This window comes from Bombina bombina, chromosome 4 (genome assembly GCF_027579735.1).
Source record: "Bombina bombina isolate aBomBom1 chromosome 4, aBomBom1.pri, whole genome shotgun sequence".
NCBI lineage: Eukaryota > Metazoa > Chordata > Amphibia > Anura > Bombinatoridae > Bombina > Bombina bombina.
This window is the reverse complement of record NC_069502.1, coordinates 510,069,748-510,092,076: the sequence shown is the minus strand read 5'-3', so window position 1 is coordinate 510,092,076 and position 22,329 is coordinate 510,069,748. Positions and strand designations below refer to the sequence as shown.

Below are 22,329 nucleotides of genomic sequence, written 5' to 3'. Positions count from 1 at the left end.
GACACATATATAAATATGTATATAGGTTGAGGAGATGATATCCTGCACTGCTAAAGGGTTCTGTAGGAAACGTCACACTTGTGAATGTCACTAACAGTACAAGTGTCTTCATAACTGGGCTTTCAAATGGGATTTCTCATTTGTATGTTGACATGATGGGCATCCGGGCATGTTTGCTTAATTAATATATTGTCACTTTTAATCTTTGATAAGTATAGTTGTATATATTCATTTTATTGTTTGTTAAAGCACCATTTTCTTTAAACAAGATAGTGACAACGGGTTTCTATTGAAAAGTCTTATGATAACTTTTTCTACTGTTTTTTAACAGTGATGAAACATAAAGCATGAACCTGCTCCATGGCAACATTATAGTTGCATAGCAGATTTTTAAATTTGATCAGGCCTTTGTGACTAGTCTTGACAGTGCATTTTAAAGTGCTTGATCCTACATTATTGTGCTTCTAAATGGGAACACACTCAGATGACCGTGATTTAAAACAGGTACTTAAAGGGACATAAAAAAAAACAAAAAGTATTTGATGATTCAGATAGAGAATGCAATAAAAAAGGTTTCCTATTTATTTCTATTATCAATTTGTTTCATTCTCATGGTATTCTTTGTTGAAGAGATATCTAGATATGTAGCATGCACATGTCTAGAGCACTACATGATAGGGAAAAATGCTGACTTCTAGTCCTCTTGCTAATTTATAACATTGTTGCAAAACTGTTGCCATATAATGCTGCAGACAAGTGCACACTCCTGAACTTACCTTACTGCTGTTCAACAAAGGATTCCAAGAAAACAATTAAAATTAGATAATAAAAGTACATTAGAAAGTTGTTTAAAATTGTATTCGCTATCTGAATCATGAAAGAAATATTTTGGGTTTGTGTCCCTTTAATACATGAAAAGGCCTTTTCGGGAGTTCTTCTGTTGAAAAAGATTTTGCAGCTGCAGGCTTTTTTCTTTTTTTTTTCCTTAATAATTTTTATTGAGGTAAAGAATATAACAATACATAATAATCACTTACATAAGCCCTCAACCCGTGAGGGTAGATAATAGAGATATACAGTACTGTTCATAGACCAAACATCACCACAAAGTTAGAAAACAAATGGAATCATACACTTCAATATGTAAAGAAAACAAAAATTAAGAACCAAACCAAATGCTAGTATTGAAGTTCTACCTATGTGGTTGATAAACACAAAAGGACTAACCTCAGATTTTCAAATTACCATATAGGGCCATTTTAGAGCCCTTGTGCCTATAATTGCCCATATTTATGAAAGGATTTCAAATGTGTATCATATAGGGCCAAATTTAAGCCCCTATATATAAACTATCTTTATATAGTAAAAGGTTGGGAATATTACAGACCGCTATATTGTGCCAGACAGATTATAAATAGCAGGAAAATTTTATGGAATCTGTGTTCCTTAGTTTACTTAGTAAACAGGGACCAAGGAAAGACCCTTATGGGGGGGGGGGGGGGGGGGGGAACGGAGCCAACCAACTTATAAAATAAAACTCCTCTAATGGAACTGTGAGGGAAGGAGTTATTCTAACTTTTAAACCCTAGTAGATATTGGTTTGTGAGAGGCATTATATAACAATAAAACATTGCAAACAACAACTTTGCAAAACACATAGCATTAAACTTGTCACCCAAAAGCATCTAGGAAGGCATAGTCTACCAAGAAACAAAAACTACGAAAAGGTGGAGCTAAGATTATTTCAGTTTGTCAGAGAATATTCCAAAAGGTGGGACTTACTCATTTATCTTGGTAATAAGCTAACATTGATGTATCTCTAATCTGAGAACTGTTGTGCGCTACTAACTGCTCTTAGGTCGAAGGAGACTACCTAGGGGTGTGCCTACAACAGGAATGTTACTAGAATAATTAAACTCTGAAATTAAACATATCATCATCAAACAACGGACACATTAACCCCCTAAAGAAATTGAATTATGTCTGAGCACCTGTGTGATATTTCTAGGTCTATATAAAACTATATGGATGTGATATAGAGTAACCTATAATTGAAGTCATCTTATAGCTCGTAACTCTGCCATAAGGGTATGGGCCCTATGCCCCCTAACAGAGGACACACGCTTTAACATTAGTTTGCATATAAACAGTTAAAATTTGTAGCCTTCCCTATCTGAAAATGGATTTATTCTAAGTATGCATATTGTATAGGAATATTTTGTTAATAATGTGTACATGTTTCTTCTCCTAATAACGAGTACAATATAAATATTTTACACCCATTAGCTAGTAGCAATGAATCTAGGTTAGGGAATATGCAATGTCCTCCAGTCATTAATAAGATATAAAGTAACCTATCCATTAAGGACACACAAATAACCCCTATATGTTAATAGAAAATATAAATACATACATATCTCAAATGGTATAGCAGAGCAATATACAACAATAAGTGTTAAAACTAGCCATAGGAGCAGGTACAGTATCAGAAACAGATCATATAATAAATTAATAACTGTAAAGGGAAAGTCTAGTATATTATAAATGGCTGCAGCCAATATATGGACTATTTAAGGGACAAAGGAAATACTATCTTGAAGCAAGGTTCTATGTTTGAGGGTAAATAATAATAGATGAAATAACATTAGGGAAGTTCACTTCCCGTAAAATATAAAGTTTATCCCACTATCCAATGCCATGCCTGACTTGTGGTGTAGCATCAGTCTGCAATCGCAACTTGCAGATGGTGGAGTTCTTGTGCCCGTATGCTCCTGTAGCAGTTGGGAGACCCTGAGTATGCTCATTGAGATAGTATCTCTGCATGGTTTTATTCTCCTTAATTTGAGCACACACCGCTATCAACAGAGTGTCAATCAAACCCTCCATGGTCTGCCGCACCGCTGAGGGAGTAGATGTCTTCTCATCCTCAATTCCAATATGCCTCTGTGGTGTTAACTCAGGGGGAGTCGTAGTAGGTAATGTTGGCTGCCATATGATCAGGTTAGATTCAGCGGCAAGGTCTCCTCTCCCGGTTCTACCTACAGGCATTTCATAAGCAGTAGCCTCCCATACTATCGTGGCCTTTCCAGGGTCCAAGGTTGCTTCTAGCAGATGAGGCCGCTCGCACCAAATAGGTGTTTTCAATAGCTGGTACCCTTGATGAAGCATTCTATGCGGCAGCTCCTTTCCACCTTCCCCTGCAGCTGGGTCCTCTAGAGACCGGGCACTCTTTGGGCCATCAACAGACCCACTACTTGTAAGCCCATCTACCAGTGTGGCTAGGAGTCCAGTGGACTCGGCTTCCTCAAATGTCCAGGGCAGATCTTGGATTGGTTCTCGCTTCTGTGTCTCCAATCTCCAAGCCATGAGCCCAGCGCCAAAAACGCTCTCAGTAAGTGCTAAGATCACCTCGTGTTCCACTTCCAATAGTTTGATGGTGAACAGATTTAGTAATATGATCTCAAACCCTGGTCGGTCCTCCATATCTCCACGTGGGCTGTAAAATGGCTGCTTCACGGCAGGCTCAGTGCAGGGTTCTGCAAAACAATGTGAATTGCCTTCACTTGTTAATGTCTCTTAGGTTCCGGGCTCCTCACTCCAGCCTCATGAATCATTAGGTAGGATAACTGCCCAAATTTGATTGAGCTGAACAGTCAAATATAAGTTCAATTAAAGAATATAGTCAGAACTACACTAGCATGCGACCATTCACTATCAAAGCTGGCTCTGCCCCCCCAGCTGCAGGCTTTTAAAGCTCAAATCCATTTTTCATTGTGATCACTCAAGAAGTTAACCACCAATCCAGTCAGAAAGCAAAAATAGATTTAGGGAGCAAATCGCTAATAGATTATGACCAAACCCTTAGTGATATTTTTAACATATATATATATGATCTCTGGTGTCACAGCCTTTTGTGACAAAGTGAATAGATAATTGAAGTAAAGAAGGTGAAGCATTGAGAAAGTAATTTCCATATCCTTACCCAGAATCCCTTGCTAAAGTGTAAATACTGCTATTTGAGGTTTTCTGTGGAGGCATGTGCAGATGAGCTATGCAATTATCTACTGGGTATCACTATATTCAGAGTAGAGTTGTTTTTTTTATATTTTTCTTTATATTCAACACAACTAGTTTTGAGACTGATTTGGATGTGTTATACTAGTTTTTAAATGCAGTAAGGAAATTAAAAATTAAAAAAAACATCTGTACACAGGATTTTTATTGATTTGCAGTCCTATGTCTGTGATGCTTTAAAGCTGCCTAGAGGAGAGCAGCACTAACATGAGGGGATCCAGGCAGGGGTCAAGTCGAGCGGGAACGCATGGGAATGGAGTTCCTGCACTATTTTTGCAGGAGGAACTAAGTTCCCTCTGGAGAGAACACAGAAACACTTCAGTAAACACTGTTGCTACTGGTGGGAGGAGCTGGACCACAGTCTGATTAGAGGGATAGCAAGATCCTCTAGTAATTGGCAGTAACACTTCCTACAATACACTAAATGCAAGCCTGACAACGGTCCTGCTGTGTGATCACTCCGCAATGTATGTATCACATGGTGCTTAAATTTCTGTGTGGTTTACTCTGGGGTTATTTAGCTCCCTTCAGCAGTAGGACTTGACCCCTGGATCCAGGTCTAAAATAGACATTGGATGGTGAATCATTGTGATTTTTATTTTCATATTTTTACCCACAAAAACACTATTAGTTGAGGTTTTCTGTGGAGGAATGTGCAAATGTGTGTTTGATGAGGGAGAATAAACTGCATAAACAATGCCTGTAACAGCTACATTGCAGGCTTCAGATTTGACAATCTTCATGCCTATCTCAGATTTAACAACCTTCAGGAAGTGTCTCTAAGATTTGACAACCCTCAGTCACAATTGTATGTGTAAAGATCAGCAATGATAGGCTGTTGACGTTTTATATCAAACGTATTGATAAAAGATGACATTACAACCAGCACAAATTCTTCTTTGACTTGCTGGCACAATGCGTCACCATATACTTGACAATATAAAGAAGGACTAAACTGTATGTTTTCAGTCTTAATAAGGCCAAAGACATTGCAAAAAAAATAATACTATCATCCATATTAAAGAGTAGCAATTAAACAAGTTACACAATATCTTTGCATAAAAAAGACTGAGCTGAATCAGCTAAAAATGCTTTAAAAAAATAATGTTTCTGTACTTTATTACTCAAGGTATCAGTTGCTGGCTTCTAAGGACAACTAACATAGCTCTATTGGTAAACAGGGATACATACACAAATCTTGAAAAGACATTTATATTTAAGAAATAAAAATATTGATCAATTTTAAAATACACTCTTTAAGATGCAACAAAGGAAATCATTTTAATGTCCCTTTAAGTTTACCACTCCACCTAGTATGTTTCAGATACAATATATTTCAATATTGTACACTATGTAATATAATGTCTGTGTGTATATGTGTATATATACAGAATCAATATACAAATCATTCTTAGGATTTTTCAACCATAATCAAAATGTATTTTACTTCAATCATATAGAGAATATAGTTAACTTTTTCACAAACTTTGGGTTTCTCACTGAAATTATTTGCACACAACTACTGCAGTCATAAGACAAATGGTAGTAAAAGGTACTTGTTCAGAATTAGCAGACATGCATGACTTTGCAATTCATTTTTGTCAATTAGAAGGCCGGTAATTGAAGCTGCGCACCACACTTCTGAAATTCCTGGCAGCGAAGAGGTTAATTAGTTTGCTGGTAAGGGTAATACTATTGTAATGCAGGGATTACATTCCCACTTGACACTTCCCAACTCCCTGATCCCTCCCAAACAGTTCACTTTCCCTCCACAAACACACTCCTCACTACCATCTTAGGTACTAGCAGAGAGTCTGCCAGTATGCAGTTTAGGGCTTTATTTATATATAATATATATATATATATATATATATATATATATATATATATATATATATATATATATATATATATATATATATTATTTGTGGGAGTTTTCTGTAGTGTAGGGATCCTACTAAACCCTACTACCTCTCTGATCTCTCCTAAATAGCAATCTAACCCTTCCCCCTATTTACAGTATTTTTTTATTTTATTTTTTTCTTATTTTTTTTTTGCTTTAGCATAGTGGTCTCCCCTCACCCTTACCATCTCCCGCCTCCCCGTAATTTTGTTATGGTCCTTCCCTCCATCCTCCTTCCACCCCTCCATCCTCCTCCGGCCTCTCCATCCTCCCCCCCCCCCATCACAGCGATCTCATGACCATCTGGGCTCTGACTGACCTTGCACACACTGACTGAGTTGTGAGACAAATTCTGGGGCTGTGGGCGGGTGAGGGAATACAGGGGATCACTTTGAGCCTGAAAAAAGGACGGACATGCCATTACATCACTAGGGTTCTTAAGACCCATTTATTTTAAAGCATAATGGTACGTCCGCTTGGCTGAAGGAATTTATAACAATAGAGGGTAACTCCAGTTTTGGAATGGTATATCCACCAAGCTCAAATTGGTATGATGGTCAGGTGTCCACATAAATGTCATCAGTGGGTTTCCCAGATCTTTTTCATTGTCCTAAATATTTCATCCTAAGCAATGCGACAAATTAGGCAAGTCAACCTTATATTAACTGTAAAACAATAACGGGGAAAACAAGCCTCAATCCTATCAATGGAGCAACATCTTTCTTTCTGTTATCTACAGAACACTCTGGCAAATTTGCTGTGCTTTGACTAATAAATATCTACAACACACAATAAGATGCTGGATGCACACAATGGTTGGTTCTAAATTACATTTCTAATATAACTATCCTAATGCCTTAAGCAAAAAGGTTCTGAAATAAGAATTATTAACTTCTCAGTAGTGAAAATCATTAAAATGGAGTAACGTGGACTTTATCCCGGCATAATGTAAAATACAGTAATATTATTTTAAACTAATTAGGTGGTAAACAAACTTCTTATCAATTCTCTATCCTGTCTCAAAGGTAACTACTAAGCTTTGAATTTAAACACATTTTATTTACATCAGCATGCAGATACATAGGATATTACCAATATGTATTGCAGCCAAGAAGAAATAATGAGATATGAGAATCATTATTGATTGAAAAAAAATGAGTTAGTATACAAGGCTTAAAATAACTACACAGTGAAAGGCACTTATTGTGATTTATTTTAGCCTTACATGAAATGCATTTCATCTTCTAAAAAAATAAAAATAAAAAAATAAAACGCTACATGTTTTCAGCTTATTTTATGAATAAAAGAAAACATTTTAAATAATAATTCCATCTTTTCTTTATTTTTTTTACAAATATAAAACATGTTCCATAATGTTATTTTTTCACATAGCTAGAGGAAAAAAGATTAATAACTGTAAAATAAATGATCTTCTAACAACACCTATTAAAGTATATGTTTGTTTCACAGTCAAGGTGGTAAGTGTATTTTTCCATCTGTATTCCCAAAGTGAAACATATTTCTTTGCAATAACTGCATTCATTAAAAAAAAGTCGCCTGGCAGCTGTATCAAGCAAAGATCTGGCTATTGATATTTCTTCAGTTTGATGCAGATCGTTAGTCAGTAACATTAATGTCACCTCGAATGTAGCTAATGAACAAAGCTAATGAAAGCTAACAAACAATTTGAACAGAGACACTCAGATATGAATTAAATATCATTTTTTTTTTCGGTGACATGGCAAAAGTATTTATAGTGATGCAAAATTTTATTTATTTATAAAAGATTTGTGCAAATACATTTCCACCACTTAAACATGGTTTACACAAACATAAAGACCACTCTCTTTTAAGCCAATTTAGAACATTATGACTTTCATTTATAAAGCTGGGGTGATTGAAAATCCCTGATCTTACGTTATTAGTTGCCCAAGAGCAGTGGGTGGGGAAACATAAGATATTGTTTGTGCAATATTAAATGCGGACAGCAAAAGCTGCATCATGGGCTGCGACTGCAGGTAAACAAGTTCCTTGCCTTTTCTTAAAAGGGACCTAAGTCTTGGCTGAGTGACTTTTTTTAAATGCTAATTTTTTTAAATATACCTTATATATAAATTATACTATAATAATCTCCCCCTCTCTTTTGTGCTCTCTCTCTCTCCCCCCCTCTCTTTTGAGCTCTCTCTCTCCCCCCTCTCTTTTGCGCTCTCTCTCTCCCCCTCTCTTTTGCGCTCTCTCTCCCCCTCTATTTTGTGCTCTCTCTCCCCCCCCTCTCTCTCCCCTCTCTTTTGCACTCTCTCTCCCCCCTCTCTTTTGTGCTCTCTCTCTCCCCTTCTCTTTTGTGCTCTCTCTCTCTCCCCTCTCTTTTGCGCTCTCTCTCCCCCTCTTTTGCGCTCTCTCTCCCCTCCTCTCTTTTGCGCTCTCTCCCCCCCCTCTCTTTTGCGCTCTCTCTCCCCCCTCTCTTTTGCGCTCTCTCTCCACCCATCTCTTTTGCGCTCTCTCCCCCCTCTCTTTTGCACTCTCTCTTCCCCTCTCTTTTGTGCTCCCCCCCTCTCTTTTGCGCTCTCTCTCACCCCCTCTTTTGTGCTCTCTCTTCCCCCCTCTCTTTTGCGCTCTCTCTCCCCCCCTCTCTTTTGCGCTCTCTCTCCCCTCTCTTTTGTGCTCTCTCTCCCCCTCTCTTTTGTGCTCTCTCCCCCCTCTCTTTTGCTCTCTCTCTCCGCCCTTTCACTCCCCCCTTTCTCTCCCCCCTCTCTTTTGCGCTCTCTCCCCCCACCCCCTCTTTTGCTCTCTCTCTCTCCCCCCTCTCTCCCCCATCTCTCTCTCTCCCCCTCTCTATCTCCCCCCTCTCTCTCTCTCTCTCCCCCCCCTCTCTCTCTCTCTCCCCTCCTCTCTCTGTCCCCTCTCTCTCTCCCCTCTCTCTCCCCCTCTCTCTATCTCCCCTCTCTATCTCTCTCCCCTCTATTGTGCGGCAATGCCCCTTCACGCCTGGCCACGCCCACTTCTGCCGCAGATCAGCTAGGGACTCAAAGACCAGGTGTGTTTGTCCTCATGCTGTCTCTACTGTGCATGACAGCTTCGGACAAACACACTTGGCTTTTTATTATATAGGATACTCCTTTTAAAATATAAAAATTATACAAATTTAAAGGTGATCATCTGAATGTTGATAGTGTTAGGATGAAGAATATATATATATATATATATATATATATACAGTGGGGCAAAAAAGTATTTAGTCAGCCACCAATTGTGCAATTTCTCCCACTTAAGAAGATGAGAGAGGCCTGTAATTGTCATCATAGGTATACCTCAACTATGAGAGACAAAATGTGGAAACAAATCCAGACAATCACATTGTCTGATTTGGAAAGAATTTATTTGCATATTATGGGGGAAAATAAGTATTTGGTCACCAAGCAAGATTTCTGGCTCTCACAGACCTGTATCTTCTTCTTTAAGAGGCTCCTCTGTCCTCCACTCATTACCTGTATTAATGGCACCTGTTTGAACTTGTTATCAGTATAAAAGACACCTGTCCACAACCTCAAACAGTCACACTCCAAACTCCACTATGGTGAAGACCAAAGAGCTGTTGAAGAACACCAGAAACAAAATTGTAGACCTGCACCAGGCTGGGAAGACTGAATCTGTATTAGGCAAGCAGCTTGGTGTGAAGAAATCAACTGTGGGAGCAAAAATTAGAAAATGGAAGACATACAAGACCACTGATAATCTCCCTCGATCTGGAGCTCCACGCAAGATCTCACCCCATGGGGTCAAAATGATGAACGGTGAGCAAACATCCCAGAACCACACGGGGGGACCTAGTGAATGACCTGCAGAGAGCTGGGACCATTGTAACAAAGGCTACCATCAGTAACACACATTACGCTGCCATGGACTCAGATCCTGCAGTGCCAGACGTGTCCCCCTGCTTAAGCCAGTACATGTCCAGGCCCGTCTGAAGTATGCTAGAGAGCATTTGGATTATCCAGAAGCGGATTGGGAGAATGTCATATGGTCAGATGAAACCAAAGTAGAACTGTTTGGTAGAAACACAACTCGTCGTGTCTGGAGGAGAGAGAATGCTGAGTTGCAACCAAAGAACACCATACCTACTGTGAAGCATGGAGGTGGCAACATCATGCTTTGGGGCTGTTTCTCTGCAAAGGGAACAGGACAACTGATCCGTGTACATGAAAGAATGAATGGGGCCATGTATTGTGAGATTTTGAGTGCAAACCTCCTTCCATCAGCAAGGGCATTGAAGATGAAACGTGACTGGGTCTTTCAGCATGACAATGATCCCAAACACACCGCCCGGGCAACGGAGTGGCTTCGTAAGAAGCATTTCAAGGTCCTGGAGTGGCATAGCCAGTCTCCAGATCTCAACCCCATAGAAAACCTTTGGAGGGAGTTGAAAGTCTGTGTTGCCCAGCGACAGCCCCAAAACATCACTGCTCTAGAGGAGATCTGCATGCAGGAATGGACCAACAAACCAGCAACAGTGTATGACAACCTTGCGAAGACTTACAGAAAACATTTGACCTCTGTCATTGCCAACAAAGGATATAAAACAAAGTATTGAGATAAACTTTTGATATTGACCAAATACTTATTTTCCACCATAATATGCAAATAAATTCTTTCCAAATCAGACAATGTTATTGTCTGGATTTGTTTCCACATTTTGTCTCTCATAGTTGAGGCATACCTATGATGAAAATTACAGGCCTCTCTCATCTTCTTAAGTGGGAGAACTTGCACAATTGGTGGCGGACTAAATACTTTTTTGCCCCACTGTATATATATATATATATATATATATATATATATATTTAATAAATTACACAAATTGATATGACATTTTTATTTGTGCATATCATTAGTTTTTGATGAAGTGAAAATCCTGCATTCAAGCACACCAGGCAGTCATCATCAGTGCTGGCTTAATTTGCCATCATGTTTAACTTTTGTTTAGAATTTGGATATTTTTATTTTTTGGAAGTTTGCAGAAACTCCTATAAAAAAAACCTCTTTAAAAGTCAGAGGAAACCCGATGTCCTGGTTATATTACGTAAACAAGACTGCTTAAAGGGACATTTTACTTCTGCTCACCCTGCTGATGTTTTCCCTCCTGCGTCTGCAGCTGTCTTCTAAGCTGTTCTTTTCTTTTAACCCTGGTTGGTGAAGCTCTGCATGTTCACACTAGGAGATGAAGTATTATTGCTCCCTGTGACAGAAGCAGCTCACAGATCAGCGATATTGTTGTCTTCTTGACAAGCCTTATCATGTAGAGGGAGTTCTACATATTAGCGCTGCTTGCAAGTCTATGTCTTATACCTGGGAGCTTTTTATATTTGTTATGTATCTTTTAAACTTTTAAGCTTTAGCTTTCTATTGTGTAAACTAACCCACAGTGCAAGGTACAGTCAGTAACATGAACTTATCTGTAAACGTGCACTAAGTCTGTTACTGGATGCAACACTATGGGCCTAATGATTGAGACCTCTGCTCAGGTGAGATGATCTAAAATGATCCTCCAGCACTGCAAGATCCCTAGTGAAATTCTTTAAGGGGCATTCCCTGCATGTCTGGATTTGAAGGAGAGACAATCATGCAGTGCTATATTGCACTGGGCTTGTCTTTCCTTCACATACAGTAATGAGAGAGATCTCTCAGTGCTGGAAAGTTCCGCCCTTTTTCTTTAAACATTCAGTGAGTTCAGCCCCTGTAAAGTCTGCATTACGGCACCCAGCATAAAGATGGGTTTAAATAAATTAATAATTTAGAAATAGAGCTGCAGGTACAGGAAGGAAAACAATAAGATTATGAGTTCTTGTACCCAGCAGTTTAATGTCGATTTAAGACACAAAACACCTTATTATTACACAAGCGTGATATTTGCACATCACTTAGTAATACCTGCGCGCGTAAATGTGCACTGGTATTACAAGTGCAGCGTAATGCGAAAGCGACTAGTCGTTCACATTGCACGGAAGCAAAGTGCTCATGAGAGTGCGCTTCAAAAGGCTCATATGGGAGCCACATTTTCATGCCGATATATCTAAAGTGAAAACACAGTCCGCCATTAACCTTCATGTAAATACACTTTAGGTGCCATTTTTTTCCAACACCCCCCCCCCCTCACTTTAACCCCTTATAACTGCTTTGTGCAATTTATTTTTAATATAAATGTACTGTGTTCATTTTGGGGGCAACTTTTTTTTCATTAACCTGAGATCTGATCCCTGGTTAATGATTTCTAGCACAAAGTGAAACCGCAAGCTCGCAGTCACATTAAGCAGCCACTTGTAGTGGCTGGTTTTTTAACGTGCGCCCATAAATGGCAAATGTGCCCCTTTACATGCGCCGGTTAAGATAGCACTCCAATTGTAATCTGGCCCATTATGTGAGTGTGAATTGTTTTGGAATACATTAACACTTTGTTTGCCGTTTCTGTTTTAATAGCTAACCATAACTTGCCTTATTTTGAGAAGCCAATCTGCACTTGTTACTTGAGTAGACATAACTAGCTACACTCATTTGTTAGCTAAGCTATTTATTGTTTTGCAGTTTCGTATCTGATCCCACCTGCTCAACTCTAATTAAGAGACAGATAAGTGGCAGGATTAGGCTTGAGAAGTCTGCACTTTCAGTTCTTAGTTAAGCAACCTGTATTGTTTAAAGTTACATTTTTTACCACACCTAATTAAATGCAAATGTGCGCTAGTCTATCAAAGTTAGGTGCATTGCACGGAAGCTTTGCGCTCACGAGAGTGCAATTCCATAGGCTCCAACGGGAGCCTTGTTCTCATGACGTAAGACACGGCATGAGAACCTAGTGCAGAGAAGGGGGAAATTTGTGCAGCGATGGGCAGCAGATTTAAATGTATATGAATAAGTATGTGTATATATACACATATTAACACATAAATATATATGTATTTAAGCATACATGTCAAGGCATGAGAACCTAGTGCAGCGAAGGTGGTAATTTGTGCAGCAGATTTAAATGTATATGAATATGTATGTGTATATATACACATATTAACACATAAATATATATGTATTTAAGCATACATCTCAAGGCATGAGAACCTAGTGCAGCAAAGGTGGTAATTTGTGCAGCAATGGGCAGCAAATTTACATGTATATGAATAAGTATGTGTATATATACACTTATTAACACATAAATATATATGTATTTAAGCATACATCTCACGGCATGAGAACCTAGTGCAGCGAAGGGGGTAATTTGCGCAGCGATGGGCAGCAGATTTAAATGTATATATGAATAAGTATGTGTATATATACACTTATTAACACATAAATATATATGTATTTAAGCATATACATATATATTTACAGGGATAACACAGTCCCCATAGACTGCAATGTAAAGGCACTTTTCAGTGTTGGTTTTTTTCTAACACCTCACATCCGCCAAATTTAACCCCTAAAAACTGCTTTGTGCAGTTATTCATTTTTAAAAAAACATACTTTATTTTGGGGCCAAATTGGTGCACTTTTTGAAAATTAATCAGAGATCTGATCTCTGGTTAATTTTTGGAGCACTAATTGCTACTGCAAGATTGTGGTAGCAATAACCAAAAAACAAATGGCTGGTTATTTATTATGCACCCGAAAACGGGCGAATTGGCCTATTTACAGGTGCGCAATAAATTAGTGCTCCACTTGTAATCTAGCCCTTTATATTATAATATCAACATTTTTACTGTGGCTTTATTATTATTCTGTTCATAATATATTTAAATATTTTGGTGGACTTTAAAACACAGCATATTGGAAATAATGCTTGAATATATAATTCTATATTTTTTCCATATTTCTATTGTTTCTATTAAATACACATTGGTTGATGACACTATGTACAAATAAAGTAGGATTTATAATATGTTGAAGATGTCAATCCTTTGATATTTTGATACAATTTGTTACTGACACTTGGTGTCCTTTCCTTTTATAATTGCAACATATCCTAGGGGTGTTCTAAATGGTATGTACTGCATTTTATAGTTAGCAATTGCATCAAACAGTTATTGTTAACAGATTGCTGGGATTGTGTGTGTTATATCTGTCTATATGGTTATTTAGGTTACTAGTTCCAGACATTGAGCTGATACTTTGAAGAAGATTTATTAAAGGGATACTAAAGTCAAAATTAAACTTTCATGATTCACACAGAACATGCAGTTTCTTTCATGTAATTGGCAAGAGTCCATGAGCTAGTGACATATGGGGGATATACAATCCTACCAGGAGGGGCAAAGTTTCCCAAACCTCAAATGCCTAAAAATACACCCCTCACCACACCCACAATTCAGTTTTACAAACTTTTCCTCCTATGGAGGTGGTGAAGTAAGTTTGTGATTTCTACGTTGATATGCGCTTCTCAGCATTGTTGAAGCCCGATTCCTCTCAGAGTACAGCAAATGTCAGAGGGATGTGAAGGGAGTATCACTTATGAATATGATGATTTCCCTAATGGGGGTCTATTTCATAGCTTCTCTGTTATCGGTCGTAGAGATTCATCTCCTACCTCCCTTTTCAGATTGACGATATACTCTCAATTTACCATTACCTCTACTGATAACTGTTTTAGTACTGGTTTGGCTATCTGCTATATGTGGATGGGTGTCTTTTGGTAAGTATGTTTTTTATTATTTAAGACACCTCAGCTATGGTTTGGCACTTTATGCATTTATATAAAGTTCTAAATATATGTATTGTACTTATATTTGCCATGAGTCAGGTTCATGTATTTCCTTCTGCAGACTGTCAGTTTCATATTTGGGGAAAAATGAACATTTTTTAAGAAATTTTTTTTCTTACTTGGGGTTTAGTCTTTTTTTTTCTCTATCAGAGGGCTATGCTTTTTTGCATTTTTCCCATTCCTGAAACTGTCATATAAGGAAATTGATAATTTTGCTTTATATGTTGTTTTTTTTCTATTACATTTTGCAAGATGTCTCAATCTGATCCTGCCTTAGAAGTTTCTGCTGGAACATTGCTGCCAGACCATCGGGTCTACCAAAGCTAAGTGCATTTGTTGTAAGATTGTGGAAATTATTTTTGCAGAACATCATTTGTAATAGTTTGTCATGATAAACGTTTACATGCAGATAGTGTGTCCATCAGTAATAGTACATTGCCAGTTGCAGTTCCTTCAACTTCTAATGTACATGATATACCTATGAATTTTAAAAGAATTTGTTTCTGATTCTATCCAGAAGGCTTTGTCTGCATTTCCACCTCTAATAAACGTAAAAGGTCTTTAAAACTTCTCATTCAGTTGATGAAATTTCAAATGACCAACAACATAATAATTTATCCTCCTCTGATGAGGATCTATCTGATTCAGAAGATCCTTCCTCAGACATTGAGGAAGAGGTTTTGGGGGTTTATTCAAATCTATTCATTGTCCAAAGAAGGAAAATTTATTCAGACCAGTTCTGGATCTGAAAATATTGAATCGTTATGTAAGAGTACCAACTTTCAAGATGGTGACTATAAGGACTATTCTGCCTTTGGTTCAGCAAGGACATTATATGTCCACTATAGACTTGCAGGATGCATACCTTCATATTCCGATTCATCCAGAACATTATCAGTTCCTGAGATTCTCTTTTCTAGACAAGCATTACCAATTTGTTGCTCTTCCATTTGGCCTAGCAACAGCTCCAAGAATCTTTTCAAAGGTTCTAGGTGCCCTACTCTCTGTAATCAGAGAACAGGGGTATTGCAGTGTTTCCTTATTTGGACGATATCTTGGTACTAGCTCAGTCTTTACGTTCTGCAGAATCTCACACAAATCAACTAGTGTTGTTTCTTAGGAAACATGGTTGGAGATCAATTTACCAAAAAGTTTCTTGATTCCTCAGACAAGGGTCACCTTTTTAGGCTTCCAGATAGATTCAATGTCCATGACTCTGTCTCTAACAGACAAGAGACATTTAAAATTGGCTGCAGCCTGCCGGCACCTTCAGTCTCAGTCATTCCCTTCAGTGGCTATGTGCATGGAAGTTTTAGGTCTCATGACTGCAGCATTTGACGCGATACCCTTTGCTCGTTTTCACATGAGACCTCTACAGCTTTATATGCTGAACCAAATGGTGCAGGGATTATACAAAGATATCACAATTAATATTCTTAAATCCAATGTACGACACTCTCTGACGTGGTGGATAGATCACCATCATTTAGTTCAAGGGGCTTCTTTTGTTCAACCAACCTGGACTGTGATCACAACAGATGCGAGTCTTTCAGGTTGGGGAGCTGTTTGGGGATCTCTGACAGCACAAGGGGTTTGGAAATCTCAAGAGGCGAGATTACCATAAATATTTTAGAATTCCATGCAATTCTCAGAGCTCTTCAGTTTTCGCCTCTGTTAAAGAGAGAACCATTCATTTGTTTTCAGACAGAAAATATCACAACAGTGACATATGTCAATCATCAGGGTGGGACTCATAGTCCCCAAGCTATGAAAGAAGTATCTCGGATACTTGCTTGGGCGGAATCCAGCTCCTGTCTAATCTCTGTGGTGCATATCCCAGGTGTAGACAATTTGGAGGTGGATTATCTCAGCCATCAGACTTCAGACTTTACATCCAGGGGAGTAGTCTCTCCATCCAGATGTGTTTTCTCAGATTGTTCAGATGTGGGGTCTTCCAGAGATAGATCTCATGGCCTCTCATCTAAACAAGAGACTTCCCAGATACCTGTCCAGGTCCAGGGATGTTCAGGCGGAAGCAGTGGATGCGCTGACACTTCCTTGGTGTTATCAACCTGCTTATATTTTCCGGCCTCTAGTTCTCCTTCCAAGAGTGATCTCCAAAATCATCATGGGACAATCGTTTGTGTTGCTGGTGGCTCCAGCATGGCCACACAGGTTTTGTTATGCGGATCTGGTTCGGATGTCCAGTTGCCAGCCTTGGCCACTTCCATTAAGGCCGGACCTACTGTCTCAAGGTCCGTTTTTCCATCAGGATCTCAAATCATTAAATTTGAAGGTATGGAAATTGAACACTTAGTACTAAGTCATAGAGGTTTCTCTGACTCAGTGATTAATACTATGTTACATGCTCGTAAATCTGTCTCTAGAAAGATTTATTATAGAGTTTGGAAGACTTACATTTCATGGTGTTCTTCTCACATAAATTCTCTTGGCATTCTTTTAGAATTCCTAGAATTTTACAGTTTCTTCACAATGGTTTGGATAAGGGTTTGTCTGCAAGTTCCTTGAAGGGAAAAATCTCTGCTCTTTCTGTTTTATTTCACAGAAAGATTGCTATACTTCCTGATATTCACTGTTTTGTACAGGCTTTAGTTCGTATTAAGCCTGCCATTAAATCAATTTCTCCTCCTTGGAGTCTTAATTTGGTTTTGAAGGCTTTACAGGCTCCTCCATTTGAGCCTATGCATTCTTTGGACATTAAACTACTTTCTTGGAAAGTGTTGTTCCTTTTGGCTATCTCTTCTGCTAGAAGAGTTTCTGAGCTATCTGCTCTTTCTTGTGAGTCTCCTTTTCTGATCTTTCATCAGGATAAGGCAGTTTTGCAGACTTCTTTTCAATTTTTACCTAAGGTTGTGAATTAGTAGAGAAATTGTTGTCCCTTTTTTGTGTCCTAATCCTAAGAATTCTTTGGAAAGATCCTTACATTCTTTGGATGTGGTAAGAGCTTTGAAATATTATGTGGAAGCTACTAAAGATTTCAGGAAGACTTCCAGTCTATTTGTTTTATTTTCTGGTCCTAGGAAAGGTCAGAAGGCTTCTGCTATTTCCTTGGCTTCTTGGTTGAAACTTTTGATTCATCAAGCTTATTTGGAGTTGGGTCAGGCCCTGCCTCAGAGAATTACAGCTCATTCTACTAGATCAGTCTCCACTTTGTGGGTCGTAAGAATGAAGCTTCAGTTGATCAGATTTGCAAAGTGGCAACTTGGTCCTCTTTGCATACATTTACTAAATTCTACCGTTTTGATGTATTTGCTTCTTCAGAAGTAGTTTTTGGTAGAAAAGTTCTTCAGGCAGCTGTTTCAGTTTGATTCTTCTGCTTTTGATTTAAGGTTTTTTCTTTCATTTATGAGAATACAAAACTTATTTTTTTTGGGTTGTGGATTAATTTTTTCAGCAGAAAATGGCTGTTTTTATTTTTATCCCTCCCTCTCTAGTGACTCTTGCGTGGAGTTCCACATCTTGGGTATTGCTATCCCATACGTCACTAGCTCATGGACTCTTGCCAATTCCATGAAAGAAAACATAATTTATGTAAGAACTTACCTGATAAATTCATTTCTTTCATATTGGCAAAAAGTCCATGAGGCCCACCCTTTGTATGGTGGTTATGATTTTTTGTATAAAGCACAATTATTTCCAATTTTTTTTTGTTGATGCTTTTTACTCCTTTCTTTATCACCCCACTGCTTGGCTATTCGTTAAACTGAATTGTGGGTGTGGTGAGGGGTGTATTTTTAGGCATGTTGAGGTTTGGGAAACGTTGCCCCTCCTGGTAGGATTGTATATCCCATACGTCACTAGCCCATGGACTCTTGCCAATATGAAAGAAATTAATTTATCAGGTAAGTTCTTACATAAATTATGTTTTTTTTTAAAGAGACTTCCCAATTTACTTCCATTATCAAATTATGCACAATATTTTTAATGCACACTTTCTGAGGCACCAGCTACTACTGAACAAGTACAAGACTTCACAATGTTTAGGTATACAAGTCTGTGATTGGCTGATGGCTGTCATATGAAAGAGGAGGTGGCAAATTGAAATACATTTAGAAATGTGAAAATCTACTGCTCATTTAAATTTCACAGTAAGGGCTATTGCATTGTTTTTGTATTATGTACTTGTTGATTATGCAATTCTTCTCTTTGTAATGGCCATTTAAGCTGCATATGCAGCTTTTGAAGCTTTGCAGTGCAGGCTGTATGAGCGAGCGTGAAACTACAAATATAAGAAGCAAAAACTCTCTCCGCCACCTCAGAGATGACAAGACAAATCGCCCCAACACTTGCTTGTTTGGGGTGACTGACATGCTCTGCTCTTATGGTTGCATAAGTTTTTGCCACTATTTGTGAATTTGTCTGCCTGCAGTTTTATTTATTTAAATTCTATATTAAAGGGAAATTATGAAATGACCCAAAAATTTACAACCAGTCCCTATAGTACTACCAGCAACCAGAAAAGCCAGTTGCATTAAAATATAATCTGCAATTTGTTTTAATATACTTTTTTACACTGTCACAATAACATGTGTTGTGTCCCTTTTACCCACAGTAAATGGTTCCATGTAAGACCCCTCTTTATAAACCCTGAATATTAAGGGGTCGATTTATCAAATCCATTCTCCTTTAATTCCGTCCAGAATAGCGCATATGACCTGATCGTCATATTCATCACAGCACTCTGCGCCTATAATTGCGCAAATCTGAAAGAAAATTCTTCCCACTCCGCTTGCATTCGCCTAGGCGCACAGGCGCGCTCCAGACAGCACTAATACACATTGGATACAGACGTAATTTTAGATGCAGACATAGAAACACGACTTGTTTGGAATTCATCATTGCTTTGCGCTGATAGGGAACTGAAATTTCGGCTTCAATTTCGTGTTGTATTTCGCCATACAGACTGAGGCGAACATCATTATAATACATGCTTTTACATCTTGTGATGCAGTACTTTCTTCTTTTAACTAATTTTTCAAAGGCTCAGCGACAAAAAGAGACTCTTATTGCAAGAAATTTGCGCTTCCACAGGCGCATATGGGCACCAACAGTTTTATATATATCGATATATTGATATATTTATTTTTGTGATCTTCAATTATCAACATATGACAAAAACAGCACAGAAACATTATATAATATATATAAGCGAAATAGTTACATATAAAACGTTTTTTTTTAATAATCAAAACATTGCGGCGTAAATATTTATAGGGATATACTGTGATAAATAGGGAGTAAATAGGGAGTAAATGCTTTTGCCGACAGGCGAAATTTATCATTATTACGCCCCAGCTCGCCTGTGCAAAATTACGTCTATTTTTGTGATAAATTCAGGCGCACATGTGCGCTTCTCCGGAGGCGAGCTGGGGCGCAGTTACAGGCGAAGCACATACAGAGTTTGCTAGCCTTTGATAAATCTAGCCCTAAGAAACTGTAGGTTTGAGAAATTGACTCAATGGATGTTTGGTAAACCTGTAAATATTTTAGTCTGACAGTTTTATAATAAGTGTGGCCTTAAAACCACTGAAGCATTTTTAATCACATAATTTAAAGCAATTTGTAATGTATGCTAGATTATATGCCGTGATTCTACACATAGCATGCATTATTAACAAGCTATCAGTTGTTTTTTTAATACATGGAATATTGAATGTGAATTTAGCTATTCCCCCACATCAGAATTTTCAAGATCTGTTTCTCACATATTCACATTAACTATTATTAGCTTTCCAAAGGTAGTTTAAAAACATTAATATTCTACCTTTTCTCCCTTGGGGCCAATTGGACCTTGAAGTCCTGGTACACCATCCAAACCCTGCAAAAAGATAAGAGAGTTCACATTTATAATTAGAAACAGCATACTTTATTACTGAATTATTAACATGGTTATAATAATGAAAACAACTTAAGATGTTCATATCCTACAATCTTCATTCAACAGATCACTGTAAGTGAAAATCTAAAGACAGGCTGGCACTAAAAAGATAAGCAACATCTGTGCATTGGTGGGTGCAGAACATTAAATCAGCTAGTGTTCTAAATACTAAATATCTGTGCAACTTCACTTCTTGCTAAAATTACATTAATTTACCATCTGGAAGAAGCATCATTTAGAGTTATGAGATTTTAAATACCCACTTGAATTGAATTAGTGGATGAATAAATAGTACTGATTTAGCTGCTAGTTGGCCTTTAACAAGCTTGCAGGATCCTTAATGAGTTAAATTAAAATTGTATTTTTGAATGCTGCTACTTATTTGATATTTTAATATTATTCTTATTTTTTTTTATAAAATGGGACCTATATTACAGGTAATATAAATGTTGCATTTTGCTACAGTCCATTGCGTCTTTTAACAACAGGATGCAGTTTATATAATACAAGGTATATAATGGAAAAGAAGTGGATTATTTTATATGGTTGGTTAAATATTTCAAAATCTCAGTTTACCATAAGATGTTTTAGTATTTGTCAATACATACTTATTAGAGATAAAAGAAAGGTACTGAAAATTATCGAACAATGTAAAAAATATGTACACATCTTGTATTAACATGTTGGAATTGGTTTTCTAGTTTGCACACAAAATGCATGATCCGCATCATTTTCCTTTGTTAAAAATGATAATAATAATAATAATAATAATAATAATAATAATAATAATAATAATAATAAAATGATAATAATACAATTTTAATTAAAGGGATACTAAAGCTAAATTTTTTTATTTCATGATTCAGATAGAGCATGCAATTTTATGCAGCTTTCTAACTTACTCCTATTATAAATTGTTCTTCGCTCTCTTGCTATCTTTATTTAGAAAAGCAAGAATACAAGCTTTGGAGAGGCCCATTTTTGGTTCAGCACCTGGATAGCGCTTGTTGATTGGTGGCTAAATGTAGCCACCATTCAGCAAGCGCTACTCAGGTGCTGGAAAAAAAGGTGCCGGCTCCAAAGCTTATATTTTTACTTTTTCAAAAAAAGATAGCAAGAGAACAAAGAAAAATTGATAATAGGAGTAAATTAGAAAGGTGTTTAAAATTGCATGCTCTATCTGAATCATGAAATAAAAAAACTGGGTTTAGTATCCCTTTAAGAAAAAAAAATTAAAATAGAGACACACAAGATAATGTTTTCATTTCAAAAAGGGGTCATGAGTTCTAGTTTTGTTCTGATACTGTAAATCAACTAGTAAAAATTATGAAAGGAAATAGTTTTCACATTTTTCCCAGTACTCTTTAATGGTATATGCCACAGCAAAGGTATCTTCTAAAGATTGCGCATATGGGAGCATGTGGTCACATTTCTATTGCTATACAATTGACAGTGTCTGGGGATCAGACAAGGTCAAACATGTATTTAAGAGGCAACAGGACACTGGGAAAGCAATAAACACAGTTCAGTGATCAGGCAGGGTCATACACAAGTATTTATTAGGCAATCAAGGGTAACACAGTTACCAGAAGTCTGACCAGTCAAGCAGGTTTAAAGAAGGAGCAAACAAGAACAATCAAAATCATGATCCAAAGACAGGTCAAGACTCAGTAGAGGATCATACACATAAGTCAGCAGAAATAAATACAGCATACA

General features: G+C 37.6%; 1 protein-coding gene across 4 annotated transcripts in view; it reads right to left on the bottom strand.

Moving 5' to 3' along the window:
* Positions 1–22,329, bottom strand: part of COL19A1 (collagen type XIX alpha 1 chain) — a 1,696,717-nt gene that overhangs the window by 896,652 nt on the left and 777,736 nt on the right. For all 4 annotated transcript variants that reach the window (XM_053710417.1, XM_053710419.1, XM_053710420.1 and 1 more), the window contains exon 14: positions 20,500–20,553. In XM_053710417.1, the coding sequence (XP_053566392.1) occupies positions 20,500–20,553 (54 nt within the window). The remainder of the gene's footprint in view (positions 1–20,499; positions 20,554–22,329) is intronic.